This window comes from Buteo buteo, chromosome 17 (assembly GCF_964188355.1).
Source record: "Buteo buteo chromosome 17, bButBut1.hap1.1, whole genome shotgun sequence".
NCBI lineage: Eukaryota > Metazoa > Chordata > Aves > Accipitriformes > Accipitridae > Buteo > Buteo buteo.
This window is the reverse complement of record NC_134187.1, coordinates 20,374,414-20,394,889: the sequence shown is the minus strand read 5'-3', so window position 1 is coordinate 20,394,889 and position 20,476 is coordinate 20,374,414. Positions and strand designations below refer to the sequence as shown.

General features: G+C 37.2%; 1 protein-coding gene across 4 annotated transcripts in view; it reads right to left on the bottom strand.

Moving 5' to 3' along the window:
* Positions 1–20,476, bottom strand: part of MYT1L (myelin transcription factor 1 like) — a 128,182-nt gene that overhangs the window by 67,883 nt on the left and 39,823 nt on the right. For 3 of the 4 annotated variants that reach the window (XM_075049870.1, XM_075049871.1, XM_075049869.1), the window contains exons 5-9: positions 14,628–15,599; positions 9,969–10,103; positions 7,346–7,436; positions 4,920–5,027; positions 1,508–1,719 (exon numbers count right to left, since the gene is read on the bottom strand). In XM_075049870.1, the coding sequence (XP_074905971.1) occupies positions 1,508–1,719; positions 4,920–5,027; positions 7,346–7,436; positions 9,969–10,103; positions 14,628–15,599 (1,518 nt within the window). Of the gene's footprint in view, positions 1–1,507; positions 1,720–4,919; positions 5,028–7,345; positions 7,437–9,968; positions 10,104–14,621; positions 15,600–20,476 lie in introns of all 4 variants that reach the window. The other variant, XM_075049868.1, reaches the window with a different exon arrangement.

Here is a 20,476-nt window from a genome sequence, read left to right as displayed (position 1 = left end):
GACAGTGACCTATATCACCCTAGCCTTTGATTATTTAAGGCCACTGTGAAACTTGTGTTTAACGTTACATGCATTTTCAAGTTCTGGTGATTCGGGAAAAAAAGTGGAGTTTGTAATTATTTGCTGAAAAGGGCTCTTAAATGAGAAAAATATTTATCAGTTGCTTAAGCATCAGTCATTTGATCTGAAAATACGCATGTCCACAGGATCCTTAGTAATACCCTGATTCCTTCCTTTCTGCAAGAGCAGACAAAGCATATATGCAACAGTTAATATCTCATTTACCTTATATTAATGTACACTCATTAGCTTACTAACCACAGTTGGAGTTAGTGCTTTACCTTTAAGAATGTTCAAGCCCTTATTCTGATATAGGCAAACAAGACAAGCGTTTGAGATAAGAAAAAAGGGCACTTTTACTCAAAAATATGTTGCTTTTCACAACCCTTCTCCTTTCTGCTATAGTGCAAGAACATGCCTGTTGATTCTATGAGAAAGCAAAATATCCAAAACATCAGAAGTACGAAGGCAAGACCTGTAGCATTTTTCCCTTTCTCCACTTACCTACTTTTGAATGTCAGAGTCTGTGTTCAGGCAACAGCATAAATTGTTCTACAGCGTATACTTATTTCTGCTTTCCTAAACAGAAATCTGACACCTGCCTGAAATTTCCTATGGTACTCAGTGAGTAGTATCAAATATTTTAACCAAAAAATAAACTGTTAACATTAGAAAAAGAAGAAAAAAAAAGAAAAGATAAAGGCACAGTTTGGTTTTTTATATATATATATATATATACACACACACATAATACATTTATACACACATAATAGTATTGCTCTGAAAAACTCCTGATGCCCTCAAAAGCTACAATCCAAATCCTCATTCTTTACCCTGCAGTTCATTTCTCACCCCTAAAAAAATTCCTCTTGCCTGACAGACCCCATCCATTGTCTTCTCCTGAACTGAAGCCACTTTTGGTCTACTCCTAAACATGTTACTTATATTAGGTTTTCCAGAGAATTCAACAGGTAGTATTCATGAGGACAAAATGAGCAGAAATGCCTCATTAAGTAAGTAGCAGTGATTTCTGAAGTGCAATGAGATCCAGGTTTTCTACTTCCATATCCCCACAGAGCAAGTATGTTATCTTTATGGGTTACCTGAACTACCGTACAGAAGCAAGAATCCTAATGTGACCCTTGAGGCCAGGTCTCCCAAATAGCAACATAAGGACTAGCTCTATTACTTAGCTTTTATTGCGATCTCAACACATCCCAGGAGCTTAATAGCTGGAGATGTTCTTTTGCCTGTGCAACAATCCTGAAGCAAGCACCGTATAAAACAACGCTTTTTTAAAAGGCCTTTAAAATAACTTACACATGACAGCATTCCTCATAATACTATATGAACATGAAAACATGTCTTATTTGTATGATGTTTACATATACAACAACATGATTAACTGCAAACTTGTCTCTCATGTATAAGAGTGTGCACCTCCTACCATCATATCCTTTGGGGGATATATCCCTGGATTGCACCTTGGGAGCTATGGCTCTCTTGCCATAGGCATGGTTGTCATAACTGTTATATTCAAACGTAGTCTTAGAGTATTTCTCTAGTTCCTTGGCCAAGTTGGAGCGGGGTGTGGTGGTGGGGACATTGTTTCTGTAGCCATACTGAGGGATCTCCAATTGCTTAACAAAGCACATGGGCCTAGAAATTAAAGATATGTAAAGTTTGTTAGATGCAGTTCAGTTTACTGTGTCTGTGCATAATTTATAGTTCAGATTAGAAAATCTTAGTTATTTCTTGTACTCAAGAGACAGCAATATATTATTGCATTTGCTTAGTTTGGTTATTTTCAGCAGACAAACAATATATATTTTCTTGAACAAAGCCTAGACAAAATTAATTCTAATACCACTAAATGTATCCTGTAGCTAAAAGTATTTTAAAATTCTGTTTTAAAATACTTCAGGGTTTCCCCTTCCCCATGTAATTGCATCACATAGCAAACATTTTCTCTTTTGGGAGGTGAATTAAAGAGGGGCAAGCAGACTGACAGAAGAAGTTTGGACAAATTCCTTTAAATGTCAAAAAGAAAAAATAGCACTGGAAGCTCCACTTAATTAATGGAGTTTCCTCTGAATTTCTTTCAACAGAGTTGTATGCTCTCTTCCTGTATGCTTTCCAAAGGAGCTAGTCCTGTTTCATCCTTCAATATAGAAATCCATGTTCATCTTGAGAAATACACAGGGGAGTCTCACAACCTCTGTTGACTCTGAGCTGCTGCCTCGCAGGTCCTGCTCACCCTTAAATGCAAGGTTCTGGCAGGACCTGCGATTCCTAATACACAGATACACACCTCAAGGAAGGTCCTGCCAATGAATACAGAATAAAACTGTATTCAGTTGAATTTCTCTTTTGTTTAGGATCAGGGAGGGTAGTCAGGAAAAGCCCTGACTGATCTCATTCGGCCACTGGAGAAACTTGTGAGATCTCAGTGAAAGAATGCTGTAGTGAACTCCCCTGTCATGCTGTCTTCTGCATGTGGACACAGAAGTCGTCAGCTCTCAAAGCAGGTAAATGAAGGTCAGATCCTGCAAACCTTACCTATATAAGAAAGTGTTATATGACTGGGTCATAGGGAGCAACTGCTACACAGTGCTGCATGTCTACCTACTGCATTTACCAGGAGGTAAAGATGATGAACAGCACACCTGAGGTGCTTCTGCTGGAATCAAGAATCACATAATCAAGTCTTCTTTTTCCTTTTTTTTTTTTTCCCTTTACTGCATTTATAACCAGAGGAAATGGAAGGAACATTCATAGGAACATAAATTCAGTCCAGACCAGAAGTATCATCATGCTGACTGACAAAATGGAATGTGATAAATAGTAAGAAATAGGTTTTGAATATTATGTTTTTCTGAATGAATTCATTTTCATAGAATTTAGTCAGGATATTTATGTAAAGATCACCCAAGAAATCATATTAGTCATACTATTCCCTTTGATTTATGTATGCTCGTTCCTTTAGACACTTCTTCCTCACAAAATACAGTGGGCTTATTTATACAATGAGCTGATATGAATAATATTTTGATCCTGTCTTGAGATAATCTACATTTAGCTTAAAAAATGCAATTCAGATCCTGTACATCCAATGTAAATCCAAAATTTCTGTGGAAGTCCCATGAATTTGATTTCTTTTTAAGTAAGAAATTTTAAATGCAGGTGGGATGGAAATTGGGATGAAGACAAATATTCAAGATTTACTCTTAGAACATCTCTGTCTGCCCATCAGTTGCCTGCATGCAAATATTATAAACAGCTCCCAAGTTCTTCATCTTAAATACTTCAATGACTTAAAGGTAAAAGGGAAGCAGAAGACAAGATGAAAGCATTAGTTGAGTTGCCTATAAAATCTGAAACACAGGGCAGGCTCACAAGCAAAGTTAAGATTGCAGCGCAGCTTCCTAGGGAGCTTGCCAGCAAACTGGATGCTGCTTTTGAGCAGCTGCCTTCTTTGTATGGCATCTGACTGTAGTGGCTTCTCTCTAATGAGCAGTGGTAAAAGCCACTGCATTTTTGATCTGTCTTCTTCCATCAAGTGAGAAACTGTGTTACTCCCTCAAAGGGTGTTTTTTATTGATAGGATTTGAAGAACCCTTCTCTAAGAAAACTGTCTGGGATGCTGTATGAAAAATCGTACAATCCGAATTAGGGGCAGTTAAGATAAAGCCCATCAAAAACAATCTGAAGAAGGAAAACACAGTCAACAGGCATGGCAAAAATTCTTCTGTAGATGTGAAGCATAAGTCTGTGTTCTTAGCTCTATGGAAAGACTGGACCGGTTTTTGAAAAGACCATCAAGATTAGATGAAGTTTTAAGAGAGTATTCAAAGAATGACGTTGATATTACAGTAGAAAACTTTCCTTTTAAGCAGCCCTATCAGATTTTAAAACTAGAAGACAGCTAAATACTAAGAAACGTATGGGATAAGTAGGAAATTCCGGGAACTAAAGCTGCGGCACTTCCTCCACCCTTTTCGAGGCAGCTGGGAGGGATGTACCTATCCCAGCCCGCAGATACTGTCGTATCGATGGAGAAATTCTGCAGCTCTTGGGGCATCATCAGCATAAGGCTGGTACAATCATGCAGAAGTCTAGTTCCTTTACATGTATCCTTCACACTTCAGCTCCTTAGAAGTAATATTTTTTCCACCCACATATCTCAAAAGAGGAGACAATAGCACAAAGCTGGATACAGCTTTGGATAAATGCAGAATCCTATATGGATGAAGACAAGGGGTATAAATATGTCAAATTGGTTCAAGGTCCTTCCTGTATGAAAATTTAGGACAATTTTTCTCTCTTTCTATCCTTCCTGGCAGCAAGTGGGAGAACAGAGACAAAGAACTGAGCCTGACCTTCTTTTGGAATCTAAGCTATACCTGGCATTTTTCCAAGTGTCCTGCCAAAAGGTGTACTACCAGTTTGGTAATGCAAATAGGGCTTCTGGTTTAATTTAAACTGATATTTACTAGTAAAAGCCTGCTGAAAAAACCAAGACTTACCGGTAAATATTAGTTTATTCCCAAAAGATACCAACTTTTTTCACATTGTTCTTAGACTTTGCACTCCAGCAGTCATCTTTACACCAAACAATGCCTAAGACAAAAATGAGCTTTTCAGCTTTACATGTATTTGCCAAAATAATTACCAACCCTCCCCCATGTAAATTGAGTGGGAAATATACACTGTGAGAATTGGATCCAGAAGCCCTAATTCTAACTCTTCTTTAAAGGAGATATATATGTATATACAACGTATATAAATATAAATTCTCAGAGTCGGTGAATGTGTGATGAATTCTGCATAATAATAAGTATTATAGTGATTTCTAATACCTTAAAACCCGATCTGATGCCTGGTTTGATTTTGACACATCACAGTTCTGATGCTTCTCTTGAGCTTTAGCCAGTTTCTCTGCTGCAGCAATAGGACATCCAGAGAGGCTGCAATTACAGAAAGGAAATTTAATTGTCTTGTCCTGTGTAGTTTCACATTATAGCACTGATCCAATTACTCCTTCTCCTCCTTAGCCAGCATCAGGAAGAATCTGAAGGAAAAGAGTTTCCAAAAGCTTTTTGGTCATATGTATTTTCTCTAGAATAGACTTCCTTTCTTCTGCTTTCCAAGTTGCATGGTAGATCTTACATCTGCTCTTCTTCTCTGACTGTACATGGGTAGATTATTCATGGATGTCAGCCAGTGAACATACCAGTAGGAGAGGAGAATATAAACTGGAATCTACTGTGCAGCTCTGCTAGCAGTCTGCCAGCAGACTTGTGACCTTTATGCATCTACCAAAGTTGCCAATGAAATGGCTCCTGAAGATGATTAAATGACACCATATAGGCCAAATCTTGCACTGCTTCACACCTCATTCAGCTCCTTTAACTCCAATCTTTTTGCTAGGCATATAAATGAGTGCAAAATTTGGCCTTGGGTCTCTAAATCTACATCTCAACTATGTTTTACTTCGTGTTTGTTCATGAATTTCAGCCACTAAAATATATTTTCTAATAGTAGATGATGTAACATGAAAAGAACTTCGGCACTTGAAATGAAATTCAATTAAAATTGCAAATGCTGAACTATTACTGAAGTGACAATAATAAGCCTGATTCTTCTGGAAAAGATTTAGAACAGGGAAAAATAAATATACTGATGCCAGCAGATGGTGCTCTTAGTGAAGCTGTAAAAACCTGTGACCTGACAATGGAGGGGGTCCTTTCCTTGTCATAGTCTATTGCATGCTTATGTGACCGCAGCATTCTGTGTTCTCCACAGGAAAAGAAATTAAAAAGAAAGGCAAATCAGTGCATTCCCAGATGTTCCCTTCTCTACAGGAAATAAGGGGAAAAAAAGAATAAAAAAAAGGTGAAGCAGAGCAAAATGCCCCAAAAGCTGCAGAAAGAGGTGAGCACAGACTGCAGGCTGCTCCCCCCAGCCCTCCCTCGCTGCCCCAGTTCTGCAGAGGGGTGAGGGGGCTCTGGGCGGTTTTGGAGTCATGCCAGAGGGCAGCTGCGCTCCACTGACACGCTCTTCTTCAGACACCTCAAATATTCCAGGAGACAGTCAACCAGAAGTGAATGCTGCTTCAAGCAGCAGTAATTCCCATAAAGCTTCTCAGAGGCTTTTGCTGCATCTACTGGCAGCATCACTGCAGAGAAGAAAGGGGTACCAGAGCTTATTGCAGATGGGTTGGTACCCACAAGAGTCTTCCGGGAGACATGCAGGTAATATGAGGGGCTCTAGTCACCCAGAGCTTGATAAGACTGAATGTCCAGTACCTGTACAGTCCCTTAAGCCTTCATGCTACTATTAACAGTAAAAAAGGAATTCGCTAATAGGAACCTTGCATAGCTCCTTTTACCCTCTTACCCGCATTTCCTGGATTTTTTTAAATTGTAAAGAAATAAGCAAGATCTTGTTCTTCTGTGGGAAAATCATGACATGTACTAAAAATTATAGTAACATTTTGATAATTTTGTTATTTGTTTAACAGAATTTAATAGGCAATGACATCCCTTCTATAAGAATCTATCACTCATCTTAGGAAACGATAGAAAAGTTGCTTTTTTTCTTCATCTTCTTTTGTTTGGCTAGAATATTTACATCTAACATTTCTGGCTTCTCATTTTTAAATTTAATGAGACATTTTCATAATGCTTCTTACACAGGCAAAATTCTCATTCAGTTTTAGCTAATAAGGACTTTGGGGTTGAGACCGTGGTCAGTAGGAAGGCTAACTCTTACAACGTCTGTGTACTTAAAATGCCATTTCTCATGTATTAAAAAAATCATTTTTAGGACTAGAGTGGATTTTTTCATGCACTGTAAAATAATCCCTGAAGAGAACGAAGTGTGAGAATAAGAACTCTGCCCTAGTCCTGATGCTGTTGGCAGACTCTTCCTTCTCCCTGCGACATACCCGTAAGGAGTCGTACCATTTGTTTCGTACCACTGCTGTTCAGCTAATAATAAAACAGAAAGAAAAAAAATCCACCCAAAAAGCTAAGGATGTTTAAAACGTCTTCCGTGGATCAATTCATCCATACTGAAGCAAGCGCACACTCGTCCTCCTCAGAAAATACATGAATAAATGTTACTCTTTAAAATGGATAAAGCACACGAAGCACCATCTGTCAGTCCTCAGAACAGAACAACGAAACACACACTCACACCCCCCCGCCAATGGACTGCTAGAAGGGCCGCAGTTCGGAGGCACTGTTCCCTCTAGACTGGCGTCCAGCGACGGCATCCTTACCTTCGGTGGGAATTCCTGTTGCTATTTACGTGGCCCCGGCCTGTGCAGCCTGGTGTAGGACACTTAAGAACATTTTCATGCATGGCAAGAACTTGACAAGGAGAGTAAGAGAAAACAGCAGAGTATGAAAACAAGAAAAAAAAAATCAAATCCCAGTATATATGAAACCATTTTAAAACAAAGCAGGATTCATTAACAACCAGCATTCCTCAAAATACACGTGACACACATAGCCAATAAAGCCTGATGAGGGAAGTAAGTGTTGTGACCCTGTGCTCATTAACACAGGGCAACAGTGAAAGTTATGAAGGTTACAGAACCTATAAACAAATGCATCTCTGGTGCAACAGTGAAGCAGAAGACTTCCAACATCTTCTTCATACAAAAGCACTGAGCAAAGATCAGCTCAACAGTAGAGGGTGAGCTAGCAATGGTCCAATACAAAATTACGGACTAGAAAAATTCTTTCAGGAAATGTACGCATTCATAATACATAGCTTTATATACACAGTATCAAACTCGAGAGCTGAAAATCTGCTCTCAAGCTATACTGGTAGAACACTGAATTATTTGAAACACACCTCAGTACAACCCTGAACAGAATTTAACCCTAACTATAAGACAGCCCAATTGAGCTAGGGGCCAGTTCTGCCCACTTCCACATAGATATTCATATCTATATGACGAGCAGAATTGGCCCTTTAATTTTTACTTATATTCTCTACAGATGTGAAAATTGCAATGGATAGAATTTTTTTTCAAAAGACTAAAAACTAAAAAATAAGCACTTAAAAAATCGAGGCATGGTGGAAAAAAAAAAGAAAACTGGAAAAAAAAAAAAAAGTGGCACAAGCTTAAGTAAGTAAACTGATTTACATCTGCATCCATTGCAAGCTGGATGGAAAACTTACTCCCAAGGCTGCTCAGAGCAGTACTCCTCTAAATCATAAAGCTCATGCTATGAAGTGCCAAATTATCAAGAACTTTTTGGTAACGCTAAAGAGTTTCGAATGGTGTGAGACATATCTGAATCCATGTCTCGGAGCTGTATGGCAGTACATCACTCTATGGAAAAAGGCCATCCAGCCCTTGCAAAGTTCTGGTTTTCTCATACAAGAAGTAGTCTGGAAGCCTGTATTTAGTTCTCACTCAAAAAAAGATCTAATAAAATCAGTGAACTCCTTGACTGAGTTAAGAACTGAATAAAAGCTGTTCAGAGACTTGAGAATTTAACCATGTATACTGATTAAAAGATAACCATCATCATCACCCCATCATCAGTGTATTAAAATGTGTATAGATGCAAAAGCTTTACTCTGAAAATTCCTACTATTCAAAGCTGTTCTTGAAACATGCTTCACAAGGCCAACATCACAGGAAAAAAATAAAAAGATGAGCTCACCTTTTTCATTTTAGTAGGTACAAGAGCATGCAAACAGTTTAAAGCTATATTCTTCTTTGATTTACAAAGTCTTGTAAAAAGCTTTTTATTTACCATTTGTAAAAATGAGAAAACTTTGAGCAACCAGATAAATATTTCTGTTTCAGAAAATGACAGGGTCTAGCAAAGCAGAGAAATTACCCTATTTGTTCTACTATACTCAGAGATCAACCAAGCTACAGCAAAGTTTCCTAAAGCACTTCCTCATTACTTTACTTCTGGAAGAAGCCACTCTACCATGAAAGAGGAGACTTTTTATGTCTGCCACTCTTGGTGTGCTAATCTACTTCTGTTTTCCTATCCTTCTGAATCTGCTTTCCTTTGGGAACTGGGGACCATTTTAGCCCTGACTGTCTTTATGACATTTCCTTTAGGCTGTTGTAAATCCATTGAGGTTAGGTCTATAAGTGCTGGTGGACAGTGGGGATTTTAGGTCCATAGGCTTCAATGGAATAATGCCATTTTAAAATTGGTGTGCAAGAGAACTGGATCTTAGCTAGACGCTTGCCTGGTGTAAATCACATAGATTAATTAGCTTCAACAGAACTATGTTGATTCCACCAGCCAAGAAGGTGACTTCCAGAAATGGAGCCCTCTGCCTTCAGGTGAACGCCGGTGAGCTCATATGGGTGAACCTCCTTTGCAGAGAATCCGCTGACATGGCAGGAAACTCCACCCATGTGACTGACAGGGGATGTTTGCTCAAAATCCTGAATTGTGTAACTAAGTAAACAGCCAAATTGTTATTTTAAATAATATAATCTAATTTAATATGTTTCAGACACAACAACAACAAAGGAGAGGGGTTGCAAGTTTTTCCAGTACAATTATTCCTGTACAAGACAACAGGGACACTTGATGTGACATCAGCACGCAGAAGTAAAAGCAGTGCACATCTTCTGGAAACCTTCTTCTCTGTTGACTGAATACATCTATTTAAAAATAACCTAGCATTCTTAAAATCAAAGAATACAGCTTTAAAAGTTGTTCTTTTAGTGTAAAAGTTAGTAGAGAATGGAAATGATGGAATAAAGGAAAAAATATAACACAGAACAATTGACTAAGTTGAGACAAACCATACTGAAAAATGAAATTAATTTTTTAAAATAAAAGGTTTAAAAAGCATGCTAGAAAAATTTTTGTAGTTTTATCCCCGGTTTCCATGAAACAATGTGAACTTACTTTCTGGAGGGACCCTATCTTTGTGTGGGCATCCTGACAAACTGCGGTGATGGGGGTAAAGCCCCGTTACATGGCCAGTTCCATCACACCCAGGGGTAGGACATTTGCTCTCTTTCTTTTCTGTTCTTGAGGGATCTATAATTTACAACAAATGTGTCAAGTGAATGACGCTTTTCACGTTTCTGTAAGAAGGTTCATTTAATCATGTCATTTACTCTTTGGTAAATGTTCTTATGAAAACTTGAAGAAAAATAAAAAACTTCTACTTCTTAACACAGTTCTGTCACTTTTATCCCGTTATCTTCTTTTCAGACTGTAGGCTCCTATGATCACAGCAATACCCATTCACAGTGACTGGAAAGTGACCTTTTTATAGCAAAGCCATACCACTGTCAATCAATGTTCTGCTGGCAAGCATCAGCTCAAGGGTGTAAGGTCATTTGGAAACTGTTTAGTTGGAGTTCCCCTTCTTTACATTCTTATTTGCCTTATGTATTAAGGTCTGCAAATGTACTGTCATAGCAGTTCAATATCCTGAGAGTAGCAAACCCAGCTCTAGTGTAACGATTCAACGATTCAGCACAAATAAATCCCTTTTCCAAGGTTCACTGAGGAGACGAGTCGTTTTCTTTAAATTCGTTATGAAGTGGTAGAAATTATGTAAATATTCCTTTCTCTTCAATAAATTATGGTGGGGTAAACATTGTAACCAGAATTACTGAAAGTATCACTTTCTGTGAAAATCTGGGCCATTACAAACATGCATATATAATGCTTGAATATTCATGTGCTTAAAAGGTTAATCATCTTTTAGAATGCTGTTAGATCTTCTGTCTACAAATCAATGAAAAGTCTAAATAGACATTTTTTCAACAAAATAAAGTTTTCTGCCAATAATGTAGTGGAACTGCTAGTGAGATTAATACTAAACTAGAACTTTCTCACATACTTCCTCAGCTTGTTTCCTTTAACAGAACATCTGTAAAATAACATCCCTATCCTTCCAGCCCAGCACATGATACAAATTACATCTTAACATCTTGACCACAGTTGCCAGATTTTGGAGACTATTGCTGATTTTCATATTAGTATTAAAGGAATAAAATTCAGGATACTCTTAACTGCTACCATTTTGGCTCAAGATCAACCAACATCCCTCTTCCATTTTTGTAGTCCATCCTCATTTCAATACCCAATCTGAGCTATCCTCATTTAAGTATTTTATGCTGCTGTTGAGATTACTCTGCTTCAGTATTTATGCTTTCATCTCTGGAAAATAAGATTTTGCTACTTGTTTTCTATTAAGTCTTTCTTACATTAAATTCCATCCCAGCTTCAACAAATGCAACCCTCAGTACAATCAGTGGATATTTCAGTACTTGCAGAACTTCACATACAACCCGTTTTTTTCAGCATGAATCAATACAATCCAGAGTTCACATTCAGCTGTGGACGTATTTTTCCTTGATATCCTTCTGGTAGCTTTTATATATACATACACTTTTACATTCCAAGTTCTCCCAGAACACCCTCATTTTAGAGAAATTCTTTAGCTCATTGTAATGACTCTCCATGTCTTAAATCCATTCTTAAATTTTACTATGATATTTAAACCTTGTATTTTGCAAATGGAATCCCTAATTATGAAAGTTTTATTTTATTTAACTTGCATGTTGACTGTAGAACACAGTTTTATGCTCTTTAACAATAAATACACATACAAATCTATCTCCAAAGTGCTATACAGTTATCACAACACTCCTGGAAAGACCGTAATCTTATACATCAGGAAATTGAAGCAAAGAGATCAAGAAGTTAAACCCAAGGCCACAGAAGGAGCAAATGTCAGAGGAGGGATTTGAATTCCTGCCAGATAGGCCTGTGCTGAGACCACTAGAACAGCAAGCCCACAGCTACATACATACACAACTCTAAGCAACTCTTCAAGTCAAGTACTTTGGGATGTGTAAAATCATTAGATAAGTGAGTAAGTAATGTAAATGAAATATAAATTATGTAAATATAACAATATTCAAGGACTGCAAAAAATGTAGATGATTAATAGACCATAATGGCTTTTTAGAGACTTCAAACTAGAGGAAGTTTAGCTAGTCCACATTGTCAGAACTCCACCGAAGTCAGTGAAGGTATTCTAATTTAGAGCAGCTGAGGATTCAGACACTTACAACCTACAGCGTCAAGCCAATCCTCCTCTGTATTCAAGTCTATGCTATAAAGTTATAGCATGTATCAGTTCCTTAAGAGCCTTTATGGTCTAGTGAGTCAGAAAAGATGCTGTACACTATTCTTAATGATTTCAAAACTTGCATAAAATTGTACTTGCACAATTTCCCATTGCTTTTAATGGAAGACATTTGACTAAACTTTCCACAACTTTATACAAAACATTGGATACTCTTTTGTAAATCCTTTTCTGCTAATTGGGAGAAATATTGCATAGTTTTATTTAATTCTGTAACGTTTCCTCACTCCTTGCCAGAATGGGACTACTGCCTGAGTGAAGGTTGTCAGAGGACTCAAAAGGTTTTAAAATTCATAAATTTCAGAAGAAAGCCTGTTTAGAAGGCTTTAAATGGCAGGGGAAAAAATGATTAGTGGTCCCTTAACAGTTGTTTCTGTGATCTCTGAAAGCAGAACTTCTGAAGCCAGAAAGCAGTTCTCACTGCAAACTTGTGTACCCAAAAAGTCTCCACTTAACCATATCATACACCTCTGTGGCTATCTCTCCCAGGAGTATTTGGAAGGTAATGTGTGAGTGGAGAACAAATGATATAAGAAATTGTCTTGCTTAAAGCTTCCTCTCTCAACAACTACCAGAATGTTCCTATGTTTTTTTCAAGTAAGGAAGGAATAATTGTTTCTTTCTTCCTTTATTAAAAAAATGTAGAACGATCCACTCCACAAAGTTTCTTGGTCCAAACTACCACAATATTTAGTCCCTGGCTGGGGTTTGGACCTGTTATCAATTCAGCCTGCAGCTCCTAAGAAAGGATGGTTCAAAGAAGCTCTAAAATTTACTGAAATAGGAAGGTCATACTTCTGTTACTGTCAGAAATTATAGGAGACAGCAGATCTGTATGCGTAAATGCTTTTCCAGGCATACATAGACTGGAAGTGCTGGACAACACCAGAATTAAAAAGCTGTTCAAAAATTAATATTGGTTTGCCATGTTTTCTGTGGTTTTTATCAGAGACATATATTCAAAGGGAAATGTACCTACAATAGGTCAGATGCGAACAACATTTAGCACAACATCCACATGGCTATGCAGTAATACACTAACTGAATATGTCTTCCCCAAATACCCAAAGTTACTACAGCACTCACTGGACCATATATTTGTGTTTAAAACAAACAAAACTTCACTAAAATACATTGCAGAAGAGTGTTTGACATCAGTAATTTCCATGCTTTTCTAAAAGACTGGTCATTACTTGTCTGTAAGGCTTGTAAAAAAAGATCAAAACCTTTCTTGGACCAGGATGTTGTCTGCCTACCTGAATGTCACAGGTAGATCTGAGGGTATTACTTTTTCAAAACAGGGATTTATAAAAAGGAGAAAAATGCCCACCATCTCAGTTGTAGAAAGGAAACCAAGTATTTTTACAACAAATATAAGATGAACCCAGTCCCTGCTTAGCATCTCCCAAGAAATACCACGTCCTCAACTTCCACTAAAGTCAATGGGAATCAGGGGTGTTCAATGAGTCTCAGGAGGTATTGAACACTTTATATAACACGGCCCTACATGTACAGATGTAGACATGTTAAAGAGGGGTGTGGTAATATAAACACACCATCACCATGATAATCCCATAAATTAAAAGGCCTTCTAAAGGTAACCTTTTGTCTGTTCTTTTTTTTTTTCTTTTTTTTTTTTCTTTTGTATTGAATTATGGTCAAGGCAGCACCTTAACTGTTTCCACAATGGAATGAAACCAGTGAAGTGGAATGCACATAAGAAAGAAATTGCTATTGATCTCAGCCCAGGCCACACCATGCCTTGCATAGCAAATGGTTTCCATTACCTTACTATCTTAAGATAATTAATGTGCAGTCACTGCCCCTATCTTATGTTATCGGTCATTCTGATACTGTTCAATTTCTATCAGGCAATTCTACATTTTAGATGGGAGAGGCTTCATCAATAACTGTCATTTGATGATAATTTTATAAGTCACAATGCCACCTACCCAATCCAATCTGTAAAATATGCACTTCATAGCTGATTGACTACCTGCTACATAAAACTCCACTCTCCAATATAGTTTGCAATGTAATTCTCTTCATTGTTTTTTAATTATTACTATAAAATATATTACAAACTTGAGAAAAATCTTTGCCTCTTTCAACATGATCTCTTAATTGTTTTGTTTCCCTGAAAAGTTATTTTTTTAATTTAGCCAAATGATATTCACTGAAATACTGTACATATTTCTAACACTGCAGAATGAATTCTTTTATTTTATAATCGCAGCATGATGCTATTTTACAATCATGTCATACTACTACAATTTAAATAAAGTTCCCATTTCGTGGAATTAATAAGTGCATTTCAGAAATCTATGCAAAACTTAACACGTTAGCTCACACTTTCTCATGACATAACATACGGTATATAGAAATATTACCTTTACCATAATATGGCTTTTTGACATGGCCGTCACTGGGTTTAGGCTTCCTGTCATCTCCAGAAAGGTGTCTTGGAGACTGTTCCTCAAATGATCTCATATTATCCCTCCTTCCAGCTTCCACTGCCATTTTTTCTCTCATGGCTTTTGCTCTCTCAGTTTCCAAAGCAATTGCTTTCTCAAGCAGGGTTAAGTTACCTTTTGTCATATCAAACACTTCTTCAGACCTATCTGAAGTAATAGAGGTGGTATCATCGTCTCTTTCGTGACAACCATCCTCCTTTGCACAGCTAGAAAAAGTCCTAGATCTGGGGCTCAACTGTTCTTCAAGCCTCATTAGGTTCATCATATCAGAGTAATTCCGGTCTGGTGTTCTTCCTTGGAAGTCATCTTCTTGCCTGACATGCTGACGAGTGTTCATGTTTTGCTGTTGACTTCTTTCCTGTGGGTTTGTCTCACTGAGTTTCCTAGCCAGATCAAAACACTGGTTCCTTAAGCACTCCAAACTGCTGAGACACACCTCTTCATCACTCTCCTCCACCATTTTTTCTGTAAGTCCATTGTTCACAGGCTTCCCTAGCATTACAAAGTTCATATTCCTATTATCTTGCTGTGAAGTATTGTCTGCATAATTTCTGTCATTAATGTTTTCTGAAAGCACTACACCATGTCCTTGTGCTAATAATTTAAGGGAGTCCACTGTTTCCCTAACAACATCACTGTCTAAATCTAAACTCAGCTCACTTTTCCGACCAATATTTTCATTTTTGTCACTATCATCTTCCAGACTATTAGATGTATTGCTGTTCATTTCTGATTCTGTCCTGGCTCTGTATGCTGCATCCTCTGCAATTTTGCCAAGATTTAACAATGACTTGGCCACCAGTTCATCGTAATTATCATACTCATCATTATTGTTATCGTCTTTTTCTGTGTCTTGCATTATTCGAGTATTGTGACAATTCATTTGATGGTCTTCTGCATAAAAAACAGAAACAAAGAAAGAAACAAAGAAAGAAAGAAAAAGGAAAAGAAAAGAAAAAAGTGGCTACAATTGGAACTGTTGTTGCAATCGCATGGACAGAAAACAAACTGCATGTCAAATATTGTTAATCATACAGCAATTCTATAACACTAAGGCCCATGTGAAGTGCATTTCTCTGTAGTCCATCAGGCTATTTTTGTTTATTTGCTATTCACATGAATTTCTTTCACAGAAATGATAAGAAAAAGGCAATCAAAAAGCTAATTACTACCGCTGCTAAATATTATGGCATAAATACTTATGTTTCTCCTTACATTTCTATATTTACAGTTTTATGGGATTTATAACAATCATATTACTAATGAGACATCATTGCCTATGTTTCCAACTTTTCTCACTCCTGTATTTCCTGTAAATATGGTAGATGGCAAAGGAGTGAGTACTACTGGATTTATTCTCTTACTGATGAACACCATTCACCAAAAGAGAAAGAATATACACCAAGCAGGAAATTTTCAATTTTTTAACACCATACACACCATCAACACTAGATAACCAATAACTATATGCAAAGATCAAAATGGTATTTTACTTAGTGGATCCATCAGTAGAAATCAAGGTCTCTCAGTTTAACTACACAAACTGTGGAGAAGTAAGAATTTTAAAAGAGTTGTTACATGAAAGGAAGATAGAAGCAATTATATGCACAATGTAATTTTAAGTCAATATGCTAGCCCAAATTATATGGTCATACATGTATGATAGGGCTGTTATCTACTGTCCTGTGTATCGTAACATAATGGTGGAGAGTTACCACATTTTACTTAGCTTTGTTTTAGTAACTGTTGAATAACAGAGGGACAACTTAATAAGATGGAGCCAATGTGAGGCCCTGAGGGTGAGATTCATCTCACCTAACTTTAGACATGAGCAAGGCAGGCATCTATACCTGAGTAAGCTATTCCGTGTTCCTGTCCTCAGTCAGTAAGAGAAGCAGACACTTTAAGGATACAGTCCACCTGATCTGGTTAAGATATCTGCTTGAGAATAAAATTAATAACTACTAGACATGCCTGTTTCTCTTCATTGACAACAAAGGGACTCAGACTAGATGCCTACCTTAAAGATATCCATATTTGGTCAGATGAATATCATCCAGAGAGCATTTTCTGATATCTCATGTTCACTCAGAAGTTATGTCATTCTTAGACCCATTCTTAAAACACATATACATTCATCATTATTTACTAATGAACACCTCATAAATTATGTTTTGATAATCGGCTACTTGAGCAATATTTAAATGTTTTGCATCACAACTGGAATAGAAAGTTCCTAAATCTGTCATTACATTGATGTGCTAGGCCAGTTTTTCAGCTGGTGCAAATTGAAAGAAACCAGTAGAGCTAGGACAATTAAAACCTGCTCAAGAGCTAGTCTATCAAATTCTGATAGCATCTTTTCAGCTCTGATGTATTTTCAACACTGGTACACCTAAATACGTAGCATTTTCTAAAGTGTGACTTTTATGTTTTGGGTTAAACCAACCACAGTGGGAAATTTCAGGTAGTAGGTGGCTTGTACACTAACATTTTGAAGATAGGAAATCATTTTTGATAAAAATAATTTTTAGTTAGTGGACAAGATAATAAATCAGAGTTTTAAATACAAAGCTCAACAGCACAATAATTAATATTTCAGCCACAAGATAGTATTCCTTCTACACAGTGGTTAGGGATCCTGGGATGATAGTAGGCTGTAGTTAAGCAGCAGAACTGGTAGATGACTAGGCTACGCCTAGGGGAAAAAAATGTTCTATTGCTAAAATATTATATAATATATATAATCTACTTTAATACAGTGGCAAGATAATTAATAGGGAAGGATGTGTGGTATTTTTACATGACAAGATATTCCAAGTCAATAGTGGGTTGCCTATTTATCATCAAAGGTGGTTTTATTTTAGTTACTGTTGTTCTCAAGGTAATCATAATTCATATTTATGTTTCAGTCCCTCAAAAATTAAGTATATCAGAGTATCAGATTCTCAGTGTAAAAGTAAGGGATGCCACTTAACACTTCCTATTTGAAAAATTTCCATCTTGAATGACTGCATAGAAGTAGGCAGTTAAGGATTACTGGATAATTAGTTTGTGCTATTTGAAAAGCAGAAGTTTTAATACACTAACAATAATTTTCTAAAGTGAAATGTACAAAAAAATCCACATTAACTTAAATATTAAGGATAAAACCTGATGCCAAGAAGATTGTTCAGTAGAAAATGCTGCTTTTGTGGGATGCTTCTTGTAACTATGTCTGATGGGCAGTCAGATGTAGCAGAAGGAACATCAAAGTAATTAAAGAAGCAGTGAGCTATAGCTCCAAAATTGCCAGTGCCTTCAACTTTAGGATGAGATATCTACAAACACTGGTGAAATCAGTCCAAATCTAGCTCTAACAGGATACTGAAATAAAGAGTAGGGAAAAAACATGTTTTCTCAAGCCATCCAGAGAACTCTTCAGGTATGCAGTGACTATTCCAGGCCATCTTTTGAAATTTGAGAAGCTTCAGGGTTTTTTAATAAAGGGGTTCTGTGTTTGTCTGTACAAGAATAAGAGTCATGTAAATGATCACCAATGGGAGGAATAAGTTATACTTTGCCTCCACAACAGTGAAAAATCAAAATATGAATCACATAGTGTATGAGTGAAGACATGTAAATTCCTTTTGAGTAGGTAAAGCTGGGTGAAAGCTGTAACTATAATATTTTTTATTCTGTTTGTTTGGTTATATCCTTTTGAGTTCTCCTGCCTCTTCAATCCTAAAAAGGAGAAGAAAAAAAGGTGGTGGAAGAGAAGAAGGTGTAAAGCATGAATCCCAAATGAGAGAGGCAGGAAAACAAAATATTTTCATCAAGTTTCATTCCTCCTCTTTTAATTTTTGTCCTTTTGTTCTATCTGCTTCCTTTAACAACTATTTTGCTTATGTTTCTTATCTCCATGCAGCAATTAATTTTAATGAAAAGGATATTTATGTATACTATGTCATCTTCTCAATAACAGTCTGTTGGATGTTGAGCCTGCTCCAGCGAAGCACTTGTGTCACCTGTTTATTAAACTGAAATTTTTAAGTACTGAATTAGTTTGTGAATTAGTTAAGGGTCTTCTGGAAAGTACGTTAGCCTAGCAGCTCTACGTGAACCTATGTGCCTTTTCTTTGATTCAGCTCTGTAAAATCTAATCATGCTTTCATTTCACATTTCTACAATTCCTAAGATTTAACCTTTAACTCAGTAACTCCCTTGACACTATGCTGTTTAATGGCTGTTTGATAAATGACTGCAAAACATACAGGACTAAAACACCTATTCTACCCCCTACATAAGTTTTGTAACCACTGACCCGAACTGCAGTTTTTTTATTTGGTGAAGAGGCTGAGTTTGTCTCAAAAAGACACAAGTTAGCCAGTTTACGTGAAGAGCGCACGAAGTTATCATATATCCTTTTTCTGTTAGCTTTAGGGTTGCATAGACAAGGAATATGCAACACAGTTTAAAAAGAATATCAGATTATTTTAGCCCTCATCTGCACAATACTATGACAATTTAGGTATTCTTGATCGCAAAATTTGTTCTTTTTAACTCCCAGCAGATGTAACAAATGACAGGAGGGAAATTATAGTGAAGAGTACGTGGAATAGCTATAAAGAGCTGGAAGCCTTTAGCCATCTCAACAGAAGTGCACTCTTGTATTGCACTACAAAAAGTGAATAATTTGATTTCTTATTGCACCTTTCATCCAAGGATCTCAAAGCACTTTACAAACATTATTTTAAAAAGCCTCACAACACCCCTGTGAGGTAGGTATTTTAACCCCATTTTACAGATGGGAAATTGAGACACAGAGAAGTTGAGTGACTCTTTCCATGTCATAGCAGGAGTCACTGGAGAATAAGGACTACAGCCTCTACGTCCTTGATTGTTTTCTCCCTTTGTTCCTATTACAACCATATTTAAACAATTTCTTGGCAGAAGAAATGGCTTGCTGTTTTTAGTGTAGGGAGTCATGCAAAACAGCACCTTCTTTTTGAAAAGGAAAATATACAGCATTTAGTTTGAGAGATTCTGCAGAGAGAGGCAATGATACTTCAGTAATAGCAGCTACATTCCTACCAAAGGCCAAAGACTTCAGAAACAAGACTTTCTAAATCTGTGGTCCGTGTATCAAATTACTCACTTTCTCCCAAGCATGGGAAAACATGATGGCTAACAAGGTGAACCTGTACATGGTCATACAGACTTTCTGCCCAGACGGATGGTTTCATTATCCAGGCAGCATTACCTATTTTAAAACACTTCACTGCTCTTGCTACTGCCACTTGTCAATTCCTAAGTCCTACTACATCACCATTTTTCTCCCTCTAAGCTGTAAAGTGAGGTACATGCATACACCTCCACATTACAACCTATGATAGCTCGCCTATGAGAAATATTTAGCAAGACATGAATCCCAAATCTTAGATAGTTACAGCATCGTATGGGCCAGGGGGCTGTCTGTACATTGCCTTCTCCTCTGGGAAAATCTTATGAGTAAGGAAACTGAAGAGGTGGAAAACTTAGTGAGCCCTCAACAACTTCTCCACTCCCCACTGAAGAAATAGAGAACACGTATAACTCTCCAAGGGCCTAAGCAAGGTCTCTAGAAGCCTGAACACTTCTATTGCATGGGATTCGCATCAGAGCCCAAGCCTTTGAATATGCCTATTTGAGGGACGCACTGAACACTGAAGTTGACCACGTGCAATTCTTTCTTCATCTCTGCAAAAGTTCCTGAAGTTCTTTTACACTGTAAGTACTTTAGGTAAAGACCC